Raw genomic sequence first — 17,688 nt, forward strand, 5'->3', positions numbered from 1 at the left:
GGGAAGAAAATACCCATGAAAGGAGTTACAGAGACAAAGTTTGGAGCTAAGACGAAAAGATGGACTATCCAGAGACTATCCCACCTGGGGATCCATCCCATAATCAGTCACTATTGCACAATGCCAGAAAGATTTTGCTGAAGGGACCCTGTTATAGCTGTCTCGTATGAGGCTATGCCAGTGCCTGGCAAATACAGAAGTGGATGCTCACAGTCATCTATAAGATGGAACACAGGGCCCCCAATGGAGAATCTAGAGAAAGTACCCAAGGAGCTGACGGGGTCTGCAACCCTATAGGTGGAACAACAATATGAACTAACCAGTACCCCTCAGAGCTTGTGTCTCTAGCTGCATATGTAGCAGAAGATGGCCTAGTTGGCCATCACTGGGAAGAGAGGTCCTTTGGTATTGCAAACTTTATATGCCTCAGTACAGGAGAATGCCAGGGCCAAGAAGTGGGAGTAGGTGGGTAGGGGAGCAGGGTGGAGGGAGGGTATAGGGAACTTTCGGGATAGCATTTGAAATGTATAGAAAGAAAATATCTAATAAAAATAAATAAATTAATGCAAGAAAGAAAGAAAGAAAGGAAGGAAGGAAGGAAGGAAGGAAGGAAGGAAGGAAGGAAGGAAGGAAGGAAAGGAAAGGAAGGAAGGAAGGAAGGAAGGAAGAAAGAAAGAAAGAAAGAAAGAAAGAAAGAAAGAAAGAAAGAAAGAAAGAAAGAAAGAAAGAACTGCAACTTGTCCTGCATCATGTGTTGGTTTCAGTTTGTTGTTTGTTTTTGTTGTCATTTTGGTTTTTTGAGCACAGCCTGACCTTGAACGTGTTGTATTGCTGAGGCTGGCCCTGATTCTTCTGCCTCCACTTCCCAAAGGGTGAGGGTTATGGGCAGTTCAATGTCAGTGGTTTCAAACATGGGAGGAGTCAAAGACATAACCATTTAGCTGAAGGACAGGATCAAAATAAAAGAGTGAGTCCAGCAGCTACGTAGAAAACTTTACAGCTGGGGGGGGGGTCTCTGCTGCTGGCGGCAGTCTGTAGTTTACAGAAACACCGTGCTACCAGAATGGATGTGTAGGGTGAACACTAGGGTGCAGAGGATGCCCTGGATGAGTGAAGTCTTTAGTGAATTTGGATTGTTGACATGGGGACAGCCATGTCTGGGACTCTAATAGTTCAGCCCCAAAGGATGGTCAAAACCTTTCCCAGGTGAGCTTAGAGGGATGACAAAGCCTTCCTCCTGGGCAGTGCAAACCATTGACCAGTTTGCACCACAACAAGCACCTGCAGCATCTTCCCCTCCGATGTTTACAGTGTGAGACTTCCCATAGAGACTTTCTACAGCAACTAGCTGCCCCTCTCCCTCCCTAAGCATGCTAAAGTGCTGGGTTGTGGCACTTGTAGGTGCTATTCATCAGAGTGCATACACTCAACCCGACCAGTTTGTCTGTATGTGTGTCTGTATGTCTGTCATTTCTTCAACACCTCACAGCCCTTAGTCAGGGTGCCAAGACCCACGGCTGGTGGATCAGGTAGAACACGTTTTGTTTTGTTTCCTAAAATTTTAAAATGTGCGACCTAGGGCTGTAGAGACGGCTGAGCAGTTAAGAGCTCTTGTAGTGGATGTGGATTTGGTTTCCATCACCCACGAGGTAGCTCACAATCCTTTACAAGTCCAGTTCCAGGGGTTTGAGGCCCTCTTCTGACATCCCTGGGCACCAGATACACATGTGGCATGTGATACATTCACATACATGTAGGCAAAACACTGGACACACACAGGTTTTTAAAAACCTTTTAAAAGTTAAAAAGGGAGTAATATATATATATATGTATCCAACAGTGGAACTGTCTACTTTGGAATTAATGGGAAGCTTCACTTATAATTAAGTGTAGGAATTTACCTTTCTGAAAATTGGATTTCATTCCCAAAGAGAAAAATTGCATTATTTCAAATCATAGGCAGTGTGCAAGATGGCTTTTGAATGTAGGGGCTTCACTGATCAAATTCATATACAAAACTCTGAGGTTTCTTTCCAGCTTTATGGTTTTCTGACTCTAAACCTCTGGTGAGGACCTGGCACCTTACTTATGTGCACACCAAACAGTAATGTGATAATCTCATATCAAAGTCTTCCCCACCTCTCGATCTCCCCACACTCACTAAAACCATTGAGAAACCAGAATAAGACCCTGGGTATCTGTCACATGATCATTTCAAAAGCCTTTGACAGAATCCACCTTGTCTTCACGTATTTCAACATAATAAAAGTTATTATATGAGAAACCCGCAGCCAGCATCATCATAAATGGAGAAAAAGTTGAAGCTCTCCCATTGAAGTCAGAGACAAGGCTGTCCACTCTACCGCTCCTTTTCAAGAGTGGTGTGTGACTTCTTTTCCTTTGTGTTTCCCTCTAATTCCCTTTTCTTGCCTTACTGCTCCAGCTAGCACTTTGAGCCTGCTGGCCTCATGGGGACCCAGATGTGACTGGTGACTGCATGCAAGTTACCTCTCTCGCTCCTGCTCCAGCAGGTTGGTGAAGTCGTCGCTCTTGTTCATGTAGTCAGTGTGCTTGTGCTTCTCGTTTTCCAGCTCGTACACGGTACGCCTGTGACACTTCTCAGCCAACAGCAGCTGCTCCAGCATGCGGCGGTATGTCTCCTTCTGCTTTTCCTCCAGTCTGTCCAGCTGAGAGAGCAAAGCCAGGAAAGAGTTTAAACATCTGACTGCATTAGCAGTGACTGTAAGATGCTAACACTGGCCTAGGGGATTACGACCTGATGGAGATCATTGCAGGGGAGACTGTGTGCCACCACCTTCTGCTACTTTCTCCATGCCAATTGGCTTTATAGACTAGCCGTAATAGCCTGGCATTGTGGCACACACCTTTAATCGCAGCACTTGGGGGCAGAGGCAGGCAGATCTTGGAGTTTGAGACCCTCCTGGTCTACTAGGTGAGTTCCAGGTTGGCCAGAGCTACACAGAAAAACCCTGCTTCAAACAAAATATAACAACAACAACAAAACTAGCCATAATAATTCGTAAGCTTTTGGCTTGTTGTTTGAGACTCAGTCTTGTTATGCAGCAAAGGCTGGCCTCCAGCTTAAAACGCCTTGTCTCAGCCTCCTGCATGCTGGAATTACAGGTGTGTGCTGTGATACCCAGTTCACAATGCTATGATTTACCTGCCAGCCTTCAGCAGTGAACTCACTAAACTTCAGGAGAATACATAATTTCTCAGAAAGTGGATAACAACTTCCTCATATAAGAAAAGCTTAAGATCTCACCATGCACATGTATGTATCAGACTTCTGGGAAGTCTTTATCGCTGTCCTAATACAGGGCTTGTAATTATCTGAAATTCTAGGGGAAGTATAGGAAAGGTTCATAGTCCTGTTTTTGCTGTATTTTCTTTTTAGTTTTCATTTTCGTCTTTTCCTTCAAAACATGCTACATGTAGGGAGGGTTTGTTTGTTTGTTTGTTTTTTAAGAACATTTAAAGAGTACATTTCTCTAAACAAGGTCTTACAAATCAACCTCAGGGCTGCTGTTTCTCCGTGGCCAGAGTATCCTATCTTCATGAGACCATTGCCTCATGAGTCCTTCAGCTCTGTCTATGTCCCCTATGCCTGCACAAAGCATGTTTAGTAATTGCCAGTTCAGGAGGACCAAATCTTACAGTTTTGACCCCTCCTATCCCACTCATTACCCTTTCTCTCAAACTCCAGCATGGGGCTTTCGCTCTGGAGCTGCTGCTGAGCTGAGGTGGCCCCCCTGTGGGGCTGTGCATGTGGGACTGGTCAGCAGAACCCTGCCCCTCTACCCTCCCATACAGCAAGGGATGCTAGCAGCATCTTTCCAACCAGATGCCTCCAGCACCATCTCCAGCTGGGATGAGCTAATGACCAGACCTTGTTCCATGTTTGCTAAAAATAAGAATTCCTCTATTTCTTCCTGACCCCTTCCAAGCACACTATTCCAGGCAGAACAGACATAATATTAAAATCCATTCTCAGTCTCATTAACCACTCCCCAGGCCTCCTGGGGAGTGGGTCTGCAGCTAATGTCAACACCAAAGCTGTTCTTTCTGCCTGTGCCATCTTAGCCCACAGCTAAGGAAGGGGCCATGCTAATTTGAAGGCTCTGTTTGGAATACAGAGCCAAGTATGTAAGGGTCATTGACTTTTCATTTACTTTGCGTCTTGCATGCCATAGCATGATACATTGAGCTCTGAAGGCCCAGACTCCACCATGATCTCAATCTCTCCAAATAACTGTATGGGGAAGATGCTGACGTTATGAACTGGATGGTAGATGGAGAAATCCTGAGCGAGAGAGGAATTGTATGGGCATCTGTAGAGAGTAATAGCACATAGAAATAGCAAATGTTTTGGTGTAGCCTCAGCACAAACTAGGCCTTGGCCTTGACCACATGGGCCTTAGGGCAGTAGTAGACTTGGGCTGGATCACTGGAGTGGGCTACTGGAATTGCTGTGGATAACATCCACCTCAACACATCTCATTCAGTTTGCTGTAATCATGGTTACATTATGAGGAAGACAGTCTTCTGAGTTCAGTACATAAGGCTGGGACATTCCTGCACAGTATGGTAAATTCCGTTTAAAAGCATTAGTGTGGGCTCTAGCTTTCGATCTTAAATTCCTGACAGATCTCTCTCTCTCTCTCTCTTTCTCTCTCTCTCTCTCTGTAATAATATCAGGGATCAAGAGCGGCTGTTCTCTTGGCTCTATAGAACTTGTGCAGTGACTGAAGATTGACTCCCTTAGCAATATGCCCTGCAGGTCCCTACTCTGTGCATTGGCTTGGGGTTTTGGGTTTTAAGACGTGGTTCAGCACAGATGGAAGGCTGTCACTACAGAACAGTGCAACCACAGTGGGAATCTATTATTGTAGACATATAACTTCCATTTGGCTAGAGGGGAAGCAAACTGGAAAGGCCAAGAATTTTCTAAGGAAAGAAAGAATGCACTTAGAAGTCTTTTTTTGGTTTTGGTTTTGTGTTTTGCTTTTTGTTTTTCAAGTCAGGGTTTCTCTGTGTAGCCCTGGCTGCCCTGGACCTCACTGTGTAGACCAGGCCAGTCTTGAAGTTAAGAGATCTGCTTCTGTCCCAAGGGAAAGGCGTACACCACCAAGCACACCTTTGTGTGTGTGTGTGTTTTCCCATGAGGGTGCCCATGCTGAGGTACTAGTGTAGAGATCAGAGGACCTCTTGCACACATCAGTCCTCTCCTTTTACCTTGGTTCTCAAGGATGGAATTCAAGATGTCCAGCTTGGTGGCAAGCACTTTTACCTGTGGGACCATCTTACCCCAGGAGTAGGCAGACTTGAGAAAGGGAGCAACAATTTCAGCATGTTATATGTCAAAGGACCATAGCTTGGGAGACAGTTTTAGCTCTGATGTCTGCAGAGGGCTAATTCCAAAGCAATGAGGAATTTAGGAAGACAAAAAGCAACTGAAGGAAACATAAGGTCTTAGCAACAAAACTGGCCCTCAGAGAAGGGACATGGGTTTAGGTATACATAAGATAAGGCTGTAAAAGAAGCATTTCAGTCATTGTTGAATCAAAATTGGGGACTCGTTGAGTCAAGAAATCCCCAAAGCAGAGGAAGGTGACTCTTGTACACAGAGGGTATTAGGACCTAGGACACAACTGAGGAACATGCTATAAATCTTCAAGTGGTCCCATAAGATCACCTATAGCCCTTCCCTTGGGGATGCAACAGATTTTCAAGGTAATTGAATGAAGTCCACAAAGACTAGAGAATTAGATTTGGGAGAAGCAAGACAAATTCTCAGAAGGACTACTTGGTGACAGACTAATTGCTGACATTGCTTGGACTGACTAAATATGCCCCACACTTTGGGATCTTGGTTTGCATCAAAAGGAAAAGGAGATAAACTAAAGGGGATCCAGCAGAACAGCACCGGCTCAGGCCACACCCAGCTCAGAAGTAACGGGGAAGATTTCCTACTGAGGATTCTCCAACTCCATGACAGGAAACCCGAAAAGTTCCATGTTAAACTCACAGTCTTGAAGACTCTCAAGGCTTGGTTTTGTGTCTTTCCCTGGAGAACAGATTGTCAGTATAGCCCAGATTGGTCTTGAACTACTTATTGTCCTGCCTCAGCCTTCTGAGGCTGTGATTACAGACATGTGCTACCATATCCAGATAGAAAAACAATATTTGTCTAAATTTTCAGCTAGCCTGGGATACATGGTAAGATACTGCTTCTAAAAAATAAAATAACAAATACTTGTGTCTAAAAGCATAGAGAAAAGAAAAGCAATCAGATAAACAAGATTTTAAAATAGCAGTGAAAAAGAAGAGAGCCACTTGAAGAGGCCAATAATTGAAAATTCTAAAAATAAAGAAAAATGACTTGGCTGAGCTTTCCTAAATGGGAAAAAATGGCAGAAGCGATTTATTGATTCACTAGGAAAAGTTCCCTATTAGTACTTGTAATAGAAGAGAAGGTTTAATTCTGGGGATGAACAGTACCCAATAAGTTCAAGTCACACAGGCCTCAGAAGGGATGGAGACCAGGCTACAGGAGCTGAGAAAACAGTCAGGGTTGGGCTGTGGCTCAGTGATGGAGCTGGTACCCTGCATGTGTGAGGCCAGAGGTCTGATCCTCTGCAATGCAAAATAAATAAACATCTGCACAAACTAAACCCCACTGGCTTATCCAATAGGGTTCACTGAAGATTTAGTGAGTCCAACACAACAGACTGTTTTCCGTTACCAAGTCTTTGGCGAGGAATTAAACAGCAAATATTAAGTCCCTGGAAATCTCCAATAAATGATTCCAAAATATCAAAATCCAAACTATTAAAGGAAAATTCTAAGAGAACGTGAGGGTGTAGTTTCTTTCTTTTTAGTTTCTTCCTCTGCTCAGTGGGAGGATCACAACTCAGCATCCTTGAGAGCCCAGGAAAGCGCCCTGATCTTAGCATTGCAGTCTTGCTAACACATCCCCAAACCCACCTGCTGCTCTCCTTTCTCAACGACTTCAAGGGTTTATTAGGATATGCACAATTACCCTAATATTCATTTCACACTTACTGATTTAAAGAGTGTCTTTAGGGGCAGGAGAGATGGCTCAGAGGTTAAGAGCATGCACTGCTCTTGCAGAGGAATGGACTGATTTCTGCTCTTAGCTTCCATGTTGGGGAGTTCACACCTGTTTGTAAGTTCAGCTCAGGGGAGACCAAGAGAATCAGACACTCTGGTCTCTGTGATCACCTGTACACAAGTGCGCATCACACACACACACACACACACACACACACACACACACACACACACACTGAAACAAAATGACACGAAACAACAAAACCAAATAAACATGTCTTTCAACGCCCTATCTCTGTTTTTGTTTGTTTTCATGGTAGTGAGAATTGAACCCATATGAAGGGCTGGAGTAAGGGGCCAAACAGAAAATTTTTTTTCTTCTTTTAGTATTCTATATCTTTCACAAATCTATGTATCTCTATCTATCTATCTATCTATCTATCTATCTATCTATCTATCTATCTATCTCCATCTCTCTTGACTCTATCCTTCCTCCCTCCCTCTCTGTCTTTGTCTCTCATTTCTCCACTAGGGAGATTATTGACAAGAGAAAGAAACAAAAAGCAGGCCCAGCACCACCAATCCCAGGACAGCACATAGCTGAGTGATTCTGCCCAGACTACCTATCCCATGGGGCTAGGGCCTCAAGCCCTAACCTTCAGAGAAAAACATTAGGAAGCCTAAACTGAGTTTAGTAACCCTAGTTTTCACTGTTGTCACCATCATCGTCACCATCATCACCATCACACTGATGTTTTTACTTTTATATATCTATTACTCTGCCAGCCCAGCCCACATGTGGAAGACCTTAAGGAAATGAGTACTTATCATCCTCAAATCCACACCCACACTGATGGCTAGTAGTACCTGAGTACCTAGCATGGGTCAGATGCAATGCTAAGCTTTCTAGGCACTGATCCATTTAATCCTCACAACACCATGTGAGGTGTTTGCTGTGGTCATTCCCCCACCCCACAGATGAGGAACCAGGGTTTAATGAACGGAGGTAGGCTCTGCAAAACCATACACTGCTGGATCTCAAACACTGAATTGTGAAATGGATTCAGGCTATTACCTGAATCCTGCCCTACAAACACTCTCTCCACCCCTTCCCTTTTAGGGAAAGCTAAGGGGGGGGGGATCTGCTTCAAATGGAGAACTATGGAGCTGTCAATCTCCTTTGAATACTATCTAAATCAGATCCAGCCACCAACCTAGGTTAAATGTTAAATTTAAAATTTTTTTTCAGACTTTTAATTTCTATATTTTTAATTTGTCCTACTAATTGTAAAGCCATGAATTGCTTACCTGAATTTTGAGAAATCAGTGTGGCTATGTCCATTAAAGGAGCACCCTAATTTGACACTGAACTTCCACTATAGCATGGGGGAATTATTAAATTGCCATGTCATAGGTAATAACAGTAGCCATAATTCCTAATATAATCTTGCATAATATGATTCAGTATAGCCCTAATGATATTATTTCACCTTAAAAATTACCCTAAATATTACATTTGGATTTTCACCTAAGACCTTTTAAATTATGATACTTTAAGATACTTTTAGAGCAGTGGTATTAAACCATAACTATCAATAATGAACCAAACCTAAGGTTAGGTTATCAATTTTATAATAATTCTGAAAACTCCATGTGAGAACTAGCAAGCACCTCAAATTCTTAAATATGCTATTTCTTAGAGGAGTAAAATAATAATGTACTTCAAGAGCACATAACTTTCCTAATCATATGGAAATAATATATTTCAAATCGGAAGCATTTTTAACATTGAAATTCCTATCAGAACATATCTAGTCCAGATCACTAATTACTTAATCATACTTATTACTACATTGGGGCATTGTAACAATTTTGCACTTGGAAGAAAACATCAAAGCATACAAAGGAAGAGGGGAGCACTTTCTCTCTCTCTCTCTTTCTCTCTCTCTCTCTCTCTCTCTCTCTCTCTCTCTCTCTCTCTCTCTCTCTCCTTCCCCCCCCCCCCAGCTTCTTTCTAGGGAGGCATGCTGTTGTCCAGCTTACCTCTGAGATGGGTTTCTCATAGACATCTTCTCCTATGGACTTCTCCTGAGCAAGGATGGCATCGCGGTGCAGGATGCGAAGCACTTTCTCTGGTTCTGCAGATCCATAATGCGCCTCCAGAACCTCGGGCTTGGTCTTCTCCGTCTTCAGCATGTGGATGACATCTTCTCGAGCCTGTGGTGGGAAGCACAGCCAGGTCAGAGGGCCAACGCTCTCAGATTCACAAAGTCAGCAGGGAGCTTACTGGACTCACCCCTACTGCTTAGGGTCCACTGAAGACTCACTGGTGGTTTTCTTAATTTTTTTTTTTAATCCAACAATAGATTGTCAAGCAGATTCTCTGCTTCGGTTGCTAGGAAGCAAGGGAGCAGAAAAAGAATTTGTGCTAATATTAACCACATACAAATTGCTTTAGTTAAGTGGTACTAATATGAGAGAGGAGGCAAGGGATGGCTGGTCCTGGAAAGCCTGTTTTAGGGTACACAAGGCCAGCAATGATCAAATTTTTCTATTTATGCTCTCGATGCAGTATTCAAATGTACTCTAAAGGGAAGCCCCACTCCCTTTAGTCTACAACCATGTTCCCTGTAGTTCTAACTCCACATGCAATTAATGAATAGCCATTCTTACTGATTTCATGTCTCCTAAGTAATCTGCTTCATACAGAAGCACATGGTTAGATCTCACACTGTGCTGTGCTGAGCTTTTAAACTAAGTACTTCACATCAAATTCTACCTCTTGAACACCCAGACTGTCACCACCAGACAAGGCAACTTGGTAGTCTTTTGATGGTTTTGCTCAACATTTTATTGACACTCTCAAGAAAACCACAGATGTAGATGGCATCGTCTTGGGTTCCCATCATACAATGCTTGCACCTCTGGGGGCTTTTTCTGTTGACACACTGTGATACAGCTGACATTTGCTGTGCATTTGTGTTCCCTTCTAAGCTTGGAGCTGCTTTACCAGAAGGCTAAAAGATAAACCAGTGTGACTTTAACAGCTGGTTGGGCACAGAATTTAGTCCATAATAGTACAACAGTTTTCTCCAGCACCACCGTAAGCCATGAGTTCAAAACTACACACTTAGTCACTGGTGCATGTTTTAACAGGAGGGCTAACTAGTTAAATGTAAGTACTGAATTCATAACCTGACCATTTCTTAAGCCTTCTCACTTGGTTGTGTGTCTGTGTGGGTTTTTTTTTTTCAGTCTCCAAATTAATCTCTTCCAGATGGATAAAGACAAATTCACTAGTGGACCAACAGTGAATTAGAGTTTGCATAGTACCAGTGTTGCTAATGCAGATGCACATACTCATTTCAAGATGAAATGTAAAATACTGATTTCTGAAGAACATACTAATTAGAAATATTAATGAGACGGTCAAGGCTGAAAAACCAGGCTAATGAAGAAGTAATTCATCACCAGGGGGTGGGAGGTGGATAGGAGGGACCCACAAAAGCACAGTGTAAAGTCATGCTAGCAGGGGACCATGTCTGAACAGGAGACAGTGGCCTGGAGCTAGCAAGACAGCTCCTTTGGGAGAGTGCTTGCATGGCAAGCCTGAGGACCCATGTGTGGCTTTTCAGAAGCCATGTAAGAAGCAGACACTCTGGTGCATATCTGTAGTCCCACTGATGGAGACATAAACAGTAGCTTTTTTTAATGGAGCTGTCCAGTGAACCAACCTACATTACCACCACTTGTCTTCCTCCTTCATACATGATTCCAAATTGCCGTTCTTGTTCCCAAGCCCCTACATTCAGTTTCTTCTTTCAAGATGACACTTTCATCTTTAGTCAATGCAAAAAGTTGACCCCAGATATGAGAGGGGCTAAAGGGAAAAGTATTGTCATCCAATTGCTATTTCAATTGGCTCATGGAGGACAGGTGGGCAAACCGGCTTGTTGGGCACAGGCTGTGACCTGACTTCTGGCAACAACATATATGCTTACATGAACGAGATAAGTGTAGGAGCCCTTCCTTTTGTAGACCAGTATCTGTTGATGTACAGGAGGCTCCTGTGCTACAGCGCCGCCATAGATACGGATTTATGCTTTGTCCAATGCTACTTGGCAGATAGAATAAACAGGAGCCCAGTCATCTCTCACTAGATAAACTGCACCCCAACTAAAGGCTGCATCTCCTAGATGAAACAGGCATTTTCTCCCCCATCCTCCTCCTCCTAGTATGTGTACATGTGTGCATACATATGTATGCACTCATGTGTGAGAATGTGTTTGTGGAGACCAGGAGTTGATACCACATCTTCCTTATTCACTCTCAGCTTTACATGTTCAGAGACAGGGTTTCTCATTAAATTCAGCAACAGCAACTTTGAAGTAAAACAGGAAAAGAAAGAAAAAAAAGCCACATTATCCATGCTTCTCATAATAGATACACAAAGACAAATAGAATAGAATTAGAATTTCTAAACTAGAATAAAGTGCTTCCATAAAGGGAAAAAATCTAAACTAGAAAGTTCCCTGTTTCCTCCCTAGAATCTTAGTCCTGAGCAAGCTGCCTTCATTCGGGCTATGGATGATCCTGTGCACAGTGTTCCTAGAATCTAAACCCAACACGAAGACTGTGCTACACCCACTTGTTGGCATGGTCAGAATTCCTTTTAGGCTATTCAAGCACGGCTGTGAAGCTGAGGACAGAAAGGCACTGAGTAGGTTGTACTGGGAGGCACATCAAGAACACAGGTTCATGGCTCCCTTGTTCTGCTATTGCCACATTCTTATTCGACAGGGACCACCATGAGAGAGCCATCTACACACTTCCTCCACAAACCACATTCTGAAGACGACTTATTCCTCACTGCAGATAAAAGTCAGCTTTCAAACATAAACTGATGTAATGCTCTTGACAGCATGGCTTTCACGGTTAACTCACGCTAGTATAGGTGACCTAAGCCTAAAGGAAATTAAATACATTCTAAAGCAGTAAGACAAACAAGAATGTAAAACATGCAAAATGATCTTAAGTGTGGTACGGTGGGATGAGCCCAGTTTTTAAAAGTCTCAGAATTATTTTCTGGCCCTAGAAGTGAAAAACAAAAAGTCTGGTCCTGGGTGATCTATGACTGTTGCTCTAAGTTAACTTTATCATCTATGGAACAAAACCATAACAACTTCATACGAATGTTGCCAGGATGGAATTATATACATTCATGGAGTGACTAATGTTGAACTTGGCCCAGAATAGGTCCTAAGTCAATAGAGATGTTTGCTATAATTTTTGTTAGATGGCCTCTTCTTGTGGAGAACTTTTAATATAAAACTCTATTGGAGTACATTTTTTGTATATAGTGATGAGTGTCATGGATAATTTTTGTACAATTATATCATGTACTTGACTATAACTGGTCAATCTCTTTGCCTTTCCTCTCTTTCCTGTTAGTCTCATGCCCCTGTCTCACACCTACTTCCGTGTCTATGGATTATGCATCTATACAAAATCTAGGATTCACAGGTGAGAGAACATGCAATATTCATTTACCTGAGTGTGGTGTACTTAGCTTAATATGATGGTCCCCACTGGCACCTATTTTCCTGTTACTATATTTTTGTTCAACTTTATAATGGAGTAAAACTCTATTGTGTGTATACCATTCTTCTTTCTGCTTCTGTCGACAGATGTCTAGCGTGATTTGTAACTTGACTATTGTGAATAGTGCTGCAGTAAAGATAAAAGTGCACATATCATGGCTGGAAGGATGGCTCAGTGATTGAGAGCATGTGCTCTGGCCCAGGCCCTGGTTCCCAGCACCCATGACTGGCAGCTCGGCACTGCCTGTAACTTCAGTTCCAGAGGATCTGACTCCTTCTTTTGGCCTCTGCAGGCCTCTGCATCCACATGCTGCACATAAACGTATGCAGGTAAACACATATAAACGTACATAAAAATAAATAGTTTTTTAATGTAAAATGTTCAAGTATCCCTGTGCTGTATTGACTTAAAGTCCTTTGAGAGTACACCCAAGAGTAATATAGTAGGATCATAGGTTATATAAACTTTTCGTTTATTAAGGAACTTCTATGGTGATTTCCATAGTAGTTGGCCTAATTTACACTTCTACCAACAGCGTATTAGCTCTCCCTCCTTGAGTCTTTGCCAGCATGTTGTTTTCTTTATGATAGCCATTCTGACAGGCAGTAAATGGAATCTCACTATTGTTTTAATTTTCATTTTCCTGAGGAATTATACTGAACATCTTTTTACATATTTATTGGCCATTTGTATCTCATCTTCTGAGAGCTGTGTGTTCGTGGCATTAACCCATTTACTGAGTAGTTTGTTACTTTGCTGTTTAGCTCTTAGAATTTTTAAATAAATTCTAGATACTAACCCTCTTTCAGATGTGTGGCTAGCGGAGATTTCTGTCATCTTCTGTAGGCTCCCTATTCACTTACTTTCTTTAGGAGCCTTTGGGTTTCATGCAACCCCACCAGTCATTTCTCAATATTATTCCCAAGCTGCCAGAATCCTTTTCAAATAGTCTTTGCCTATTCCTATACCTCTTAGTTGAAGTGTTTTCGTTTCAGGGTTTGGAGTCATAATTCAAGGCCTTTGATCCAGGTTGATTGACCTTTGTACAGGATGAGCAATTTGAAACTAGTTTCACTCTTTTACATGTGGATGTCCAGTTCCCCACCGTCATTTGGTAGGGAAACTGCCTTTTCTCCAATGAGTGTATTTGGCATCTTTGTCAAATACCAGGTTGTTGTAGCTGTGTGGATTTATGCAAGTGTCTTCTGTTCCACTGGTCTATGTGTCTGTTTTGGTGCCAGTACTATACAGTTTTGGTACTATGGCTCTACAATATATATTGAAGCTGGGGATGGTGACACTTCTAGCAGTGTTTTTGTTGTGTTCTTGTTGCTGTTGAAGAATCCTTTGGCTGTTCAGACTTTTAGTACTTCCAGATGAGAAAAGAAAATACCTGTTTCTTTTACTAAAAAAAAAAAAAATCACTTATTCTTGCATTTAGTCATAATATTAAATCACGTGTTACACACTTCATCTTCACTTAATTATCCTAGATACTAATTACCAAATAAGAGAGCTACAGTGTATCCTATATCGAGAGCTGCTCTATCCATCAGGAACTTACTAGGGGGTCCCTGTAACTGGTGTAGAGCTAACTCTGGAAAGACTAACAATGCTGTTTCTATGATATTATGACTTAAGATAAATTTTTATCACATCTGTTTTATTTACTCATTATTTGTTTGTGTTTTGTGTGTGCATGCAAACTGCTACACCGTGCACATGGAGGTCAGAGGATAATTTGTAGGAACCGGTTCTCTCCTTCTGCCATGAGCGTTCCAAGGCTCAAAGTCAGGTCATCCGCTGCCCCAAGCATCTTTACTGAGCATCTTTACTGCCCCAAGCATCTTTACATACTGAGCCACCTCATCTGGCCTTGTGATAGCTTTTCCCCCTTTGAGACAGAGACTCTCTACATAGCTCTGATTGGCCTGAAATTCACTATGTAGACCAGGCTGGTCTCAAAGTCACAGACATCCACCTGTCTCTGCCTCCATGAAATTAAAGTTATGTACTACCACACACCCAGCCTGTGTAATATCTTTCAAACTGGCAGATTAGTGATGACCATGCAATCACAGTAAATTTGTTCATGAGTTCAAATACATGATTCAATGTACAGAAAAGATCCTGCACCTTAGGATAAAACCACTGTACAGCTCCACTTTTAGGGATGTGTTAATTTTTGTGAAAAGGGATAAAATTAAAGAAGAAAACTTCTTCCTTTGAACATTATTTGCACAGAGCAGATAAACCAGAAACAAGTGGTTAAGGTCTTAGGACTCCAGGAAGCACCTCAATAGACCTTAAGAATGTAAATGAACCAGAGAGAAGAATTCTTTGAAGACAGCTCTCAAATGAGCTTCCTTCTTCTGTATGAGAAGAGAAAGGGGATTAGAGAAGAAAGAGTCAGCTTGATGTTCAAGTTACTTACAAACAAATATGAGGATCAGGCACAGAAAGAAGCACAGGAGTCTCACATCTCTGCCATGGAGCCTACCTCCTCTCTGTGCTCATGGTAACACTAGAGAAGGAGGAGTGTCCTCTCAGTTGGTTGCAGAGGGAGCGGATTCAAAACATGTGGGGGCAGCAAAGAGTCACTCCATGGCTGCCCTGGGCCACAGGTAAAGTGTGAGTCATGACGTTAAAGGAGGCATTAGGGGCTTTGCCAGGCAACCAGAGTCAGAGACACAATAAAATGAAACAGGCTCAAAAACAGAGCTAAATCAATCATTCATTAAACACGCTCGGAACATTCACATTGGGCGATGCATTGCATTCAGTGTTACGGAAAGAATTACATCCTGTCAGTTTGAAGGGATGCTGAAATGGAAAGTAACTTATAATATGGTAAGATGGTAGAAAAACCATGTGCTGGAGAAGGCACAGGTAGTAATGATCGATCAATCGATCAATTGATTTCTTTCTCTCTCTTTATTTCTCTTTCTCTCTTTCTTCCTTTCCTTCTCTCCCTCTCTCTCTCTCTCTCTCTCTCTCTCTCTCTCTCTCTCTCTCTCTCCTTTCTTTCTTTCTTTCTTTTTTTTTTTTTTTTTTTTTTGGTTTTTCTGAGGCACAGTTTCTCTGTGTAGCCCTGGCTATCCTGGAACTCACTATGTAGACCAGGCTGGCCTCGAACTCAGAGTGCTGGGGTTAAAGGCATGCACCACCACTGCCCGGCTCTTTCTTTCTTTTCACTACAGGATTTCACTGTGTAGCATTGGCTGTCTTGGAACTTGCTCAGTAGATCAGGCTATTGTCAAGTCCGTAGAGCAGCTCCTGCCTCTGCCTCCCAAGTGTTGGGATTAAAGGCATACACTACCACCACCACCACCACCTGGCTGGGAGTGATGTTTACCTAAAATATCTGACTTGAATCTGCACAATTAGAGGAGGCCTCTAGGAGCATGTGATCTAAAATGCTACAATGAATAAAAATGGAGATGGGTTTAGTTAGGTTAGACTGCTCTGAGTTCCAAGTTCAAGGCTGTAAAAAAAAAAATGGTTCAATGATTAAGAGCATTGATTCTTGCAGAGAGCCCAGGGTTCAATTTTCAGCACCCACATGTTGGCTAGCAACAGTTGGTAACTCCAGTTATAGGTGATCCAATGTCTTCTTCTCAGAGGGCACCAGGCACATATGTGACTAACACATACATACACACACACACACACACACACACACACACACACACACACACACAGGCAAAACATTTAGAGTCATTTAAAGAATTTTTCTGGCTAGGTGTGGTGGCACACGCCTTTGATCCCAGCACTTGGGAGGCAGAGGCAGGCAGATTTCTGAATTCGAGGCCAGCCTGGTCTACAGAGTGAGTTCCAGGACAGCCAGGGCTACACAGAGAAACCCTATCTTGAAAAAAAAAACGAAAACAAACAAGCAAACAAACAAACAAACAGAAAAAGAAAATTTTTTTCTTTTAATTTTAAAGAGAAAGAAAAAGACTATGAAAAGAACAAACAGATGTTGTAGCACAATAGTAGTGATGTCCTCACATAAAGTCCTATGAGCCCCTATGACAAATCAGGCTCACCAACTATGCTGCTGGTTTGCTTGCAAGTAAACCTTAGTTACTAAGGGAACAGAATCCTAGAAAGCTAGACTGTGTAAAACCCTATCAGATCCAGGCAAACAGGCGCACGTCATCCATACTATGGAAGATGCCAGAGAGGACACTGGGGATTCCAGAACATTCCACATGCAGCAGAGCAGTGTAACTGGCCTTACAGAGCTCAGAAGCTGAACCTTAGAACAGCTTCCTTTAAAGGCAAACTGCTGCTATGGATCATTATACCTGGTATCAATTTTGACAGTGTTTAAACTTCCTGGATTATGAAGTCTCTGAAACAAGCAAAGCTATAATGGGGGTGGGGGTGGGGGGGAAGCTTAGCTCTGCCTTCTGTCTGCATTTTTGAAATGGGGACATAGTCACCTTGGGAGCACAATGAGGGTGACAATGACCCTCTGCCCCTCACGTAAACAGTGCAGTCTCCTGTGCCAGTCAGCTCAGGGGAAGACTTGGGGCGACACTTTATAACTTGTTTCACAATGTTAGTGTAATTTATTTTATTTGACCCATAGAAAGTGTACACACCTATGAGGATCTGTGCCAAGCTTGATAAATACTAATGTGGAAGTTCAAGACAGGGTGAATATTTACCACTTCTTTGTGGTAAAAACATTCAAAATCCTCTTGGGCACCTAATCCCTACACATGAACAACAGAACAGCAGATCTGTTTAGTATTCCTGCCTCACTATGGTTTAGAAAATGATGATGAACCACAGACAAAAAACCAACCCTGACCTAAGGTAGGCAGCTTGCTGCAGACTCTTGGGATGCCACCCTGGCCCCGTCTCGGTGTCCCTTGACTTGGCTGAGAGGAAGTACATGCATTGGGAAGTTTAGGATCCTACCCCTAGAAGAGGATCTAGCATCATCTAGTTTTAAACAGGGCATCCCTGCCAGAGGCTGCT

General features: G+C 42.5%; 1 protein-coding gene across 4 annotated transcripts in view; it reads right to left on the reverse strand.

Moving 5' to 3' along the window:
• Positions 1 to 17,688, reverse strand: part of Filip1 (filamin A interacting protein 1) — a 196,404-nt gene that overhangs the window by 48,744 nt on the left and 129,972 nt on the right. For all 4 annotated transcript variants that reach the window (XM_029481660.2, XM_021172494.3, XM_021172493.3 and 1 more), the window contains exons 3-4: positions 9,139 to 9,312; positions 2,509 to 2,687 (exon numbers count right to left, since the gene is read on the reverse strand). In XM_029481660.2, the coding sequence (XP_029337520.1) occupies positions 2,509 to 2,687; positions 9,139 to 9,312 (353 nt within the window). The remainder of the gene's footprint in view (positions 1 to 2,508; positions 2,688 to 9,138; positions 9,313 to 17,688) is intronic.

The sequence above is a fragment of the Mus caroli genome, unplaced genomic scaffold (assembly GCF_978045245.1).
Source record: "Mus caroli unplaced genomic scaffold, Mus_caroli_1 scaffold_11, whole genome shotgun sequence".
In the NCBI taxonomy this organism is placed as follows: Eukaryota; Metazoa; Chordata; class Mammalia; order Rodentia; family Muridae; genus Mus; species Mus caroli.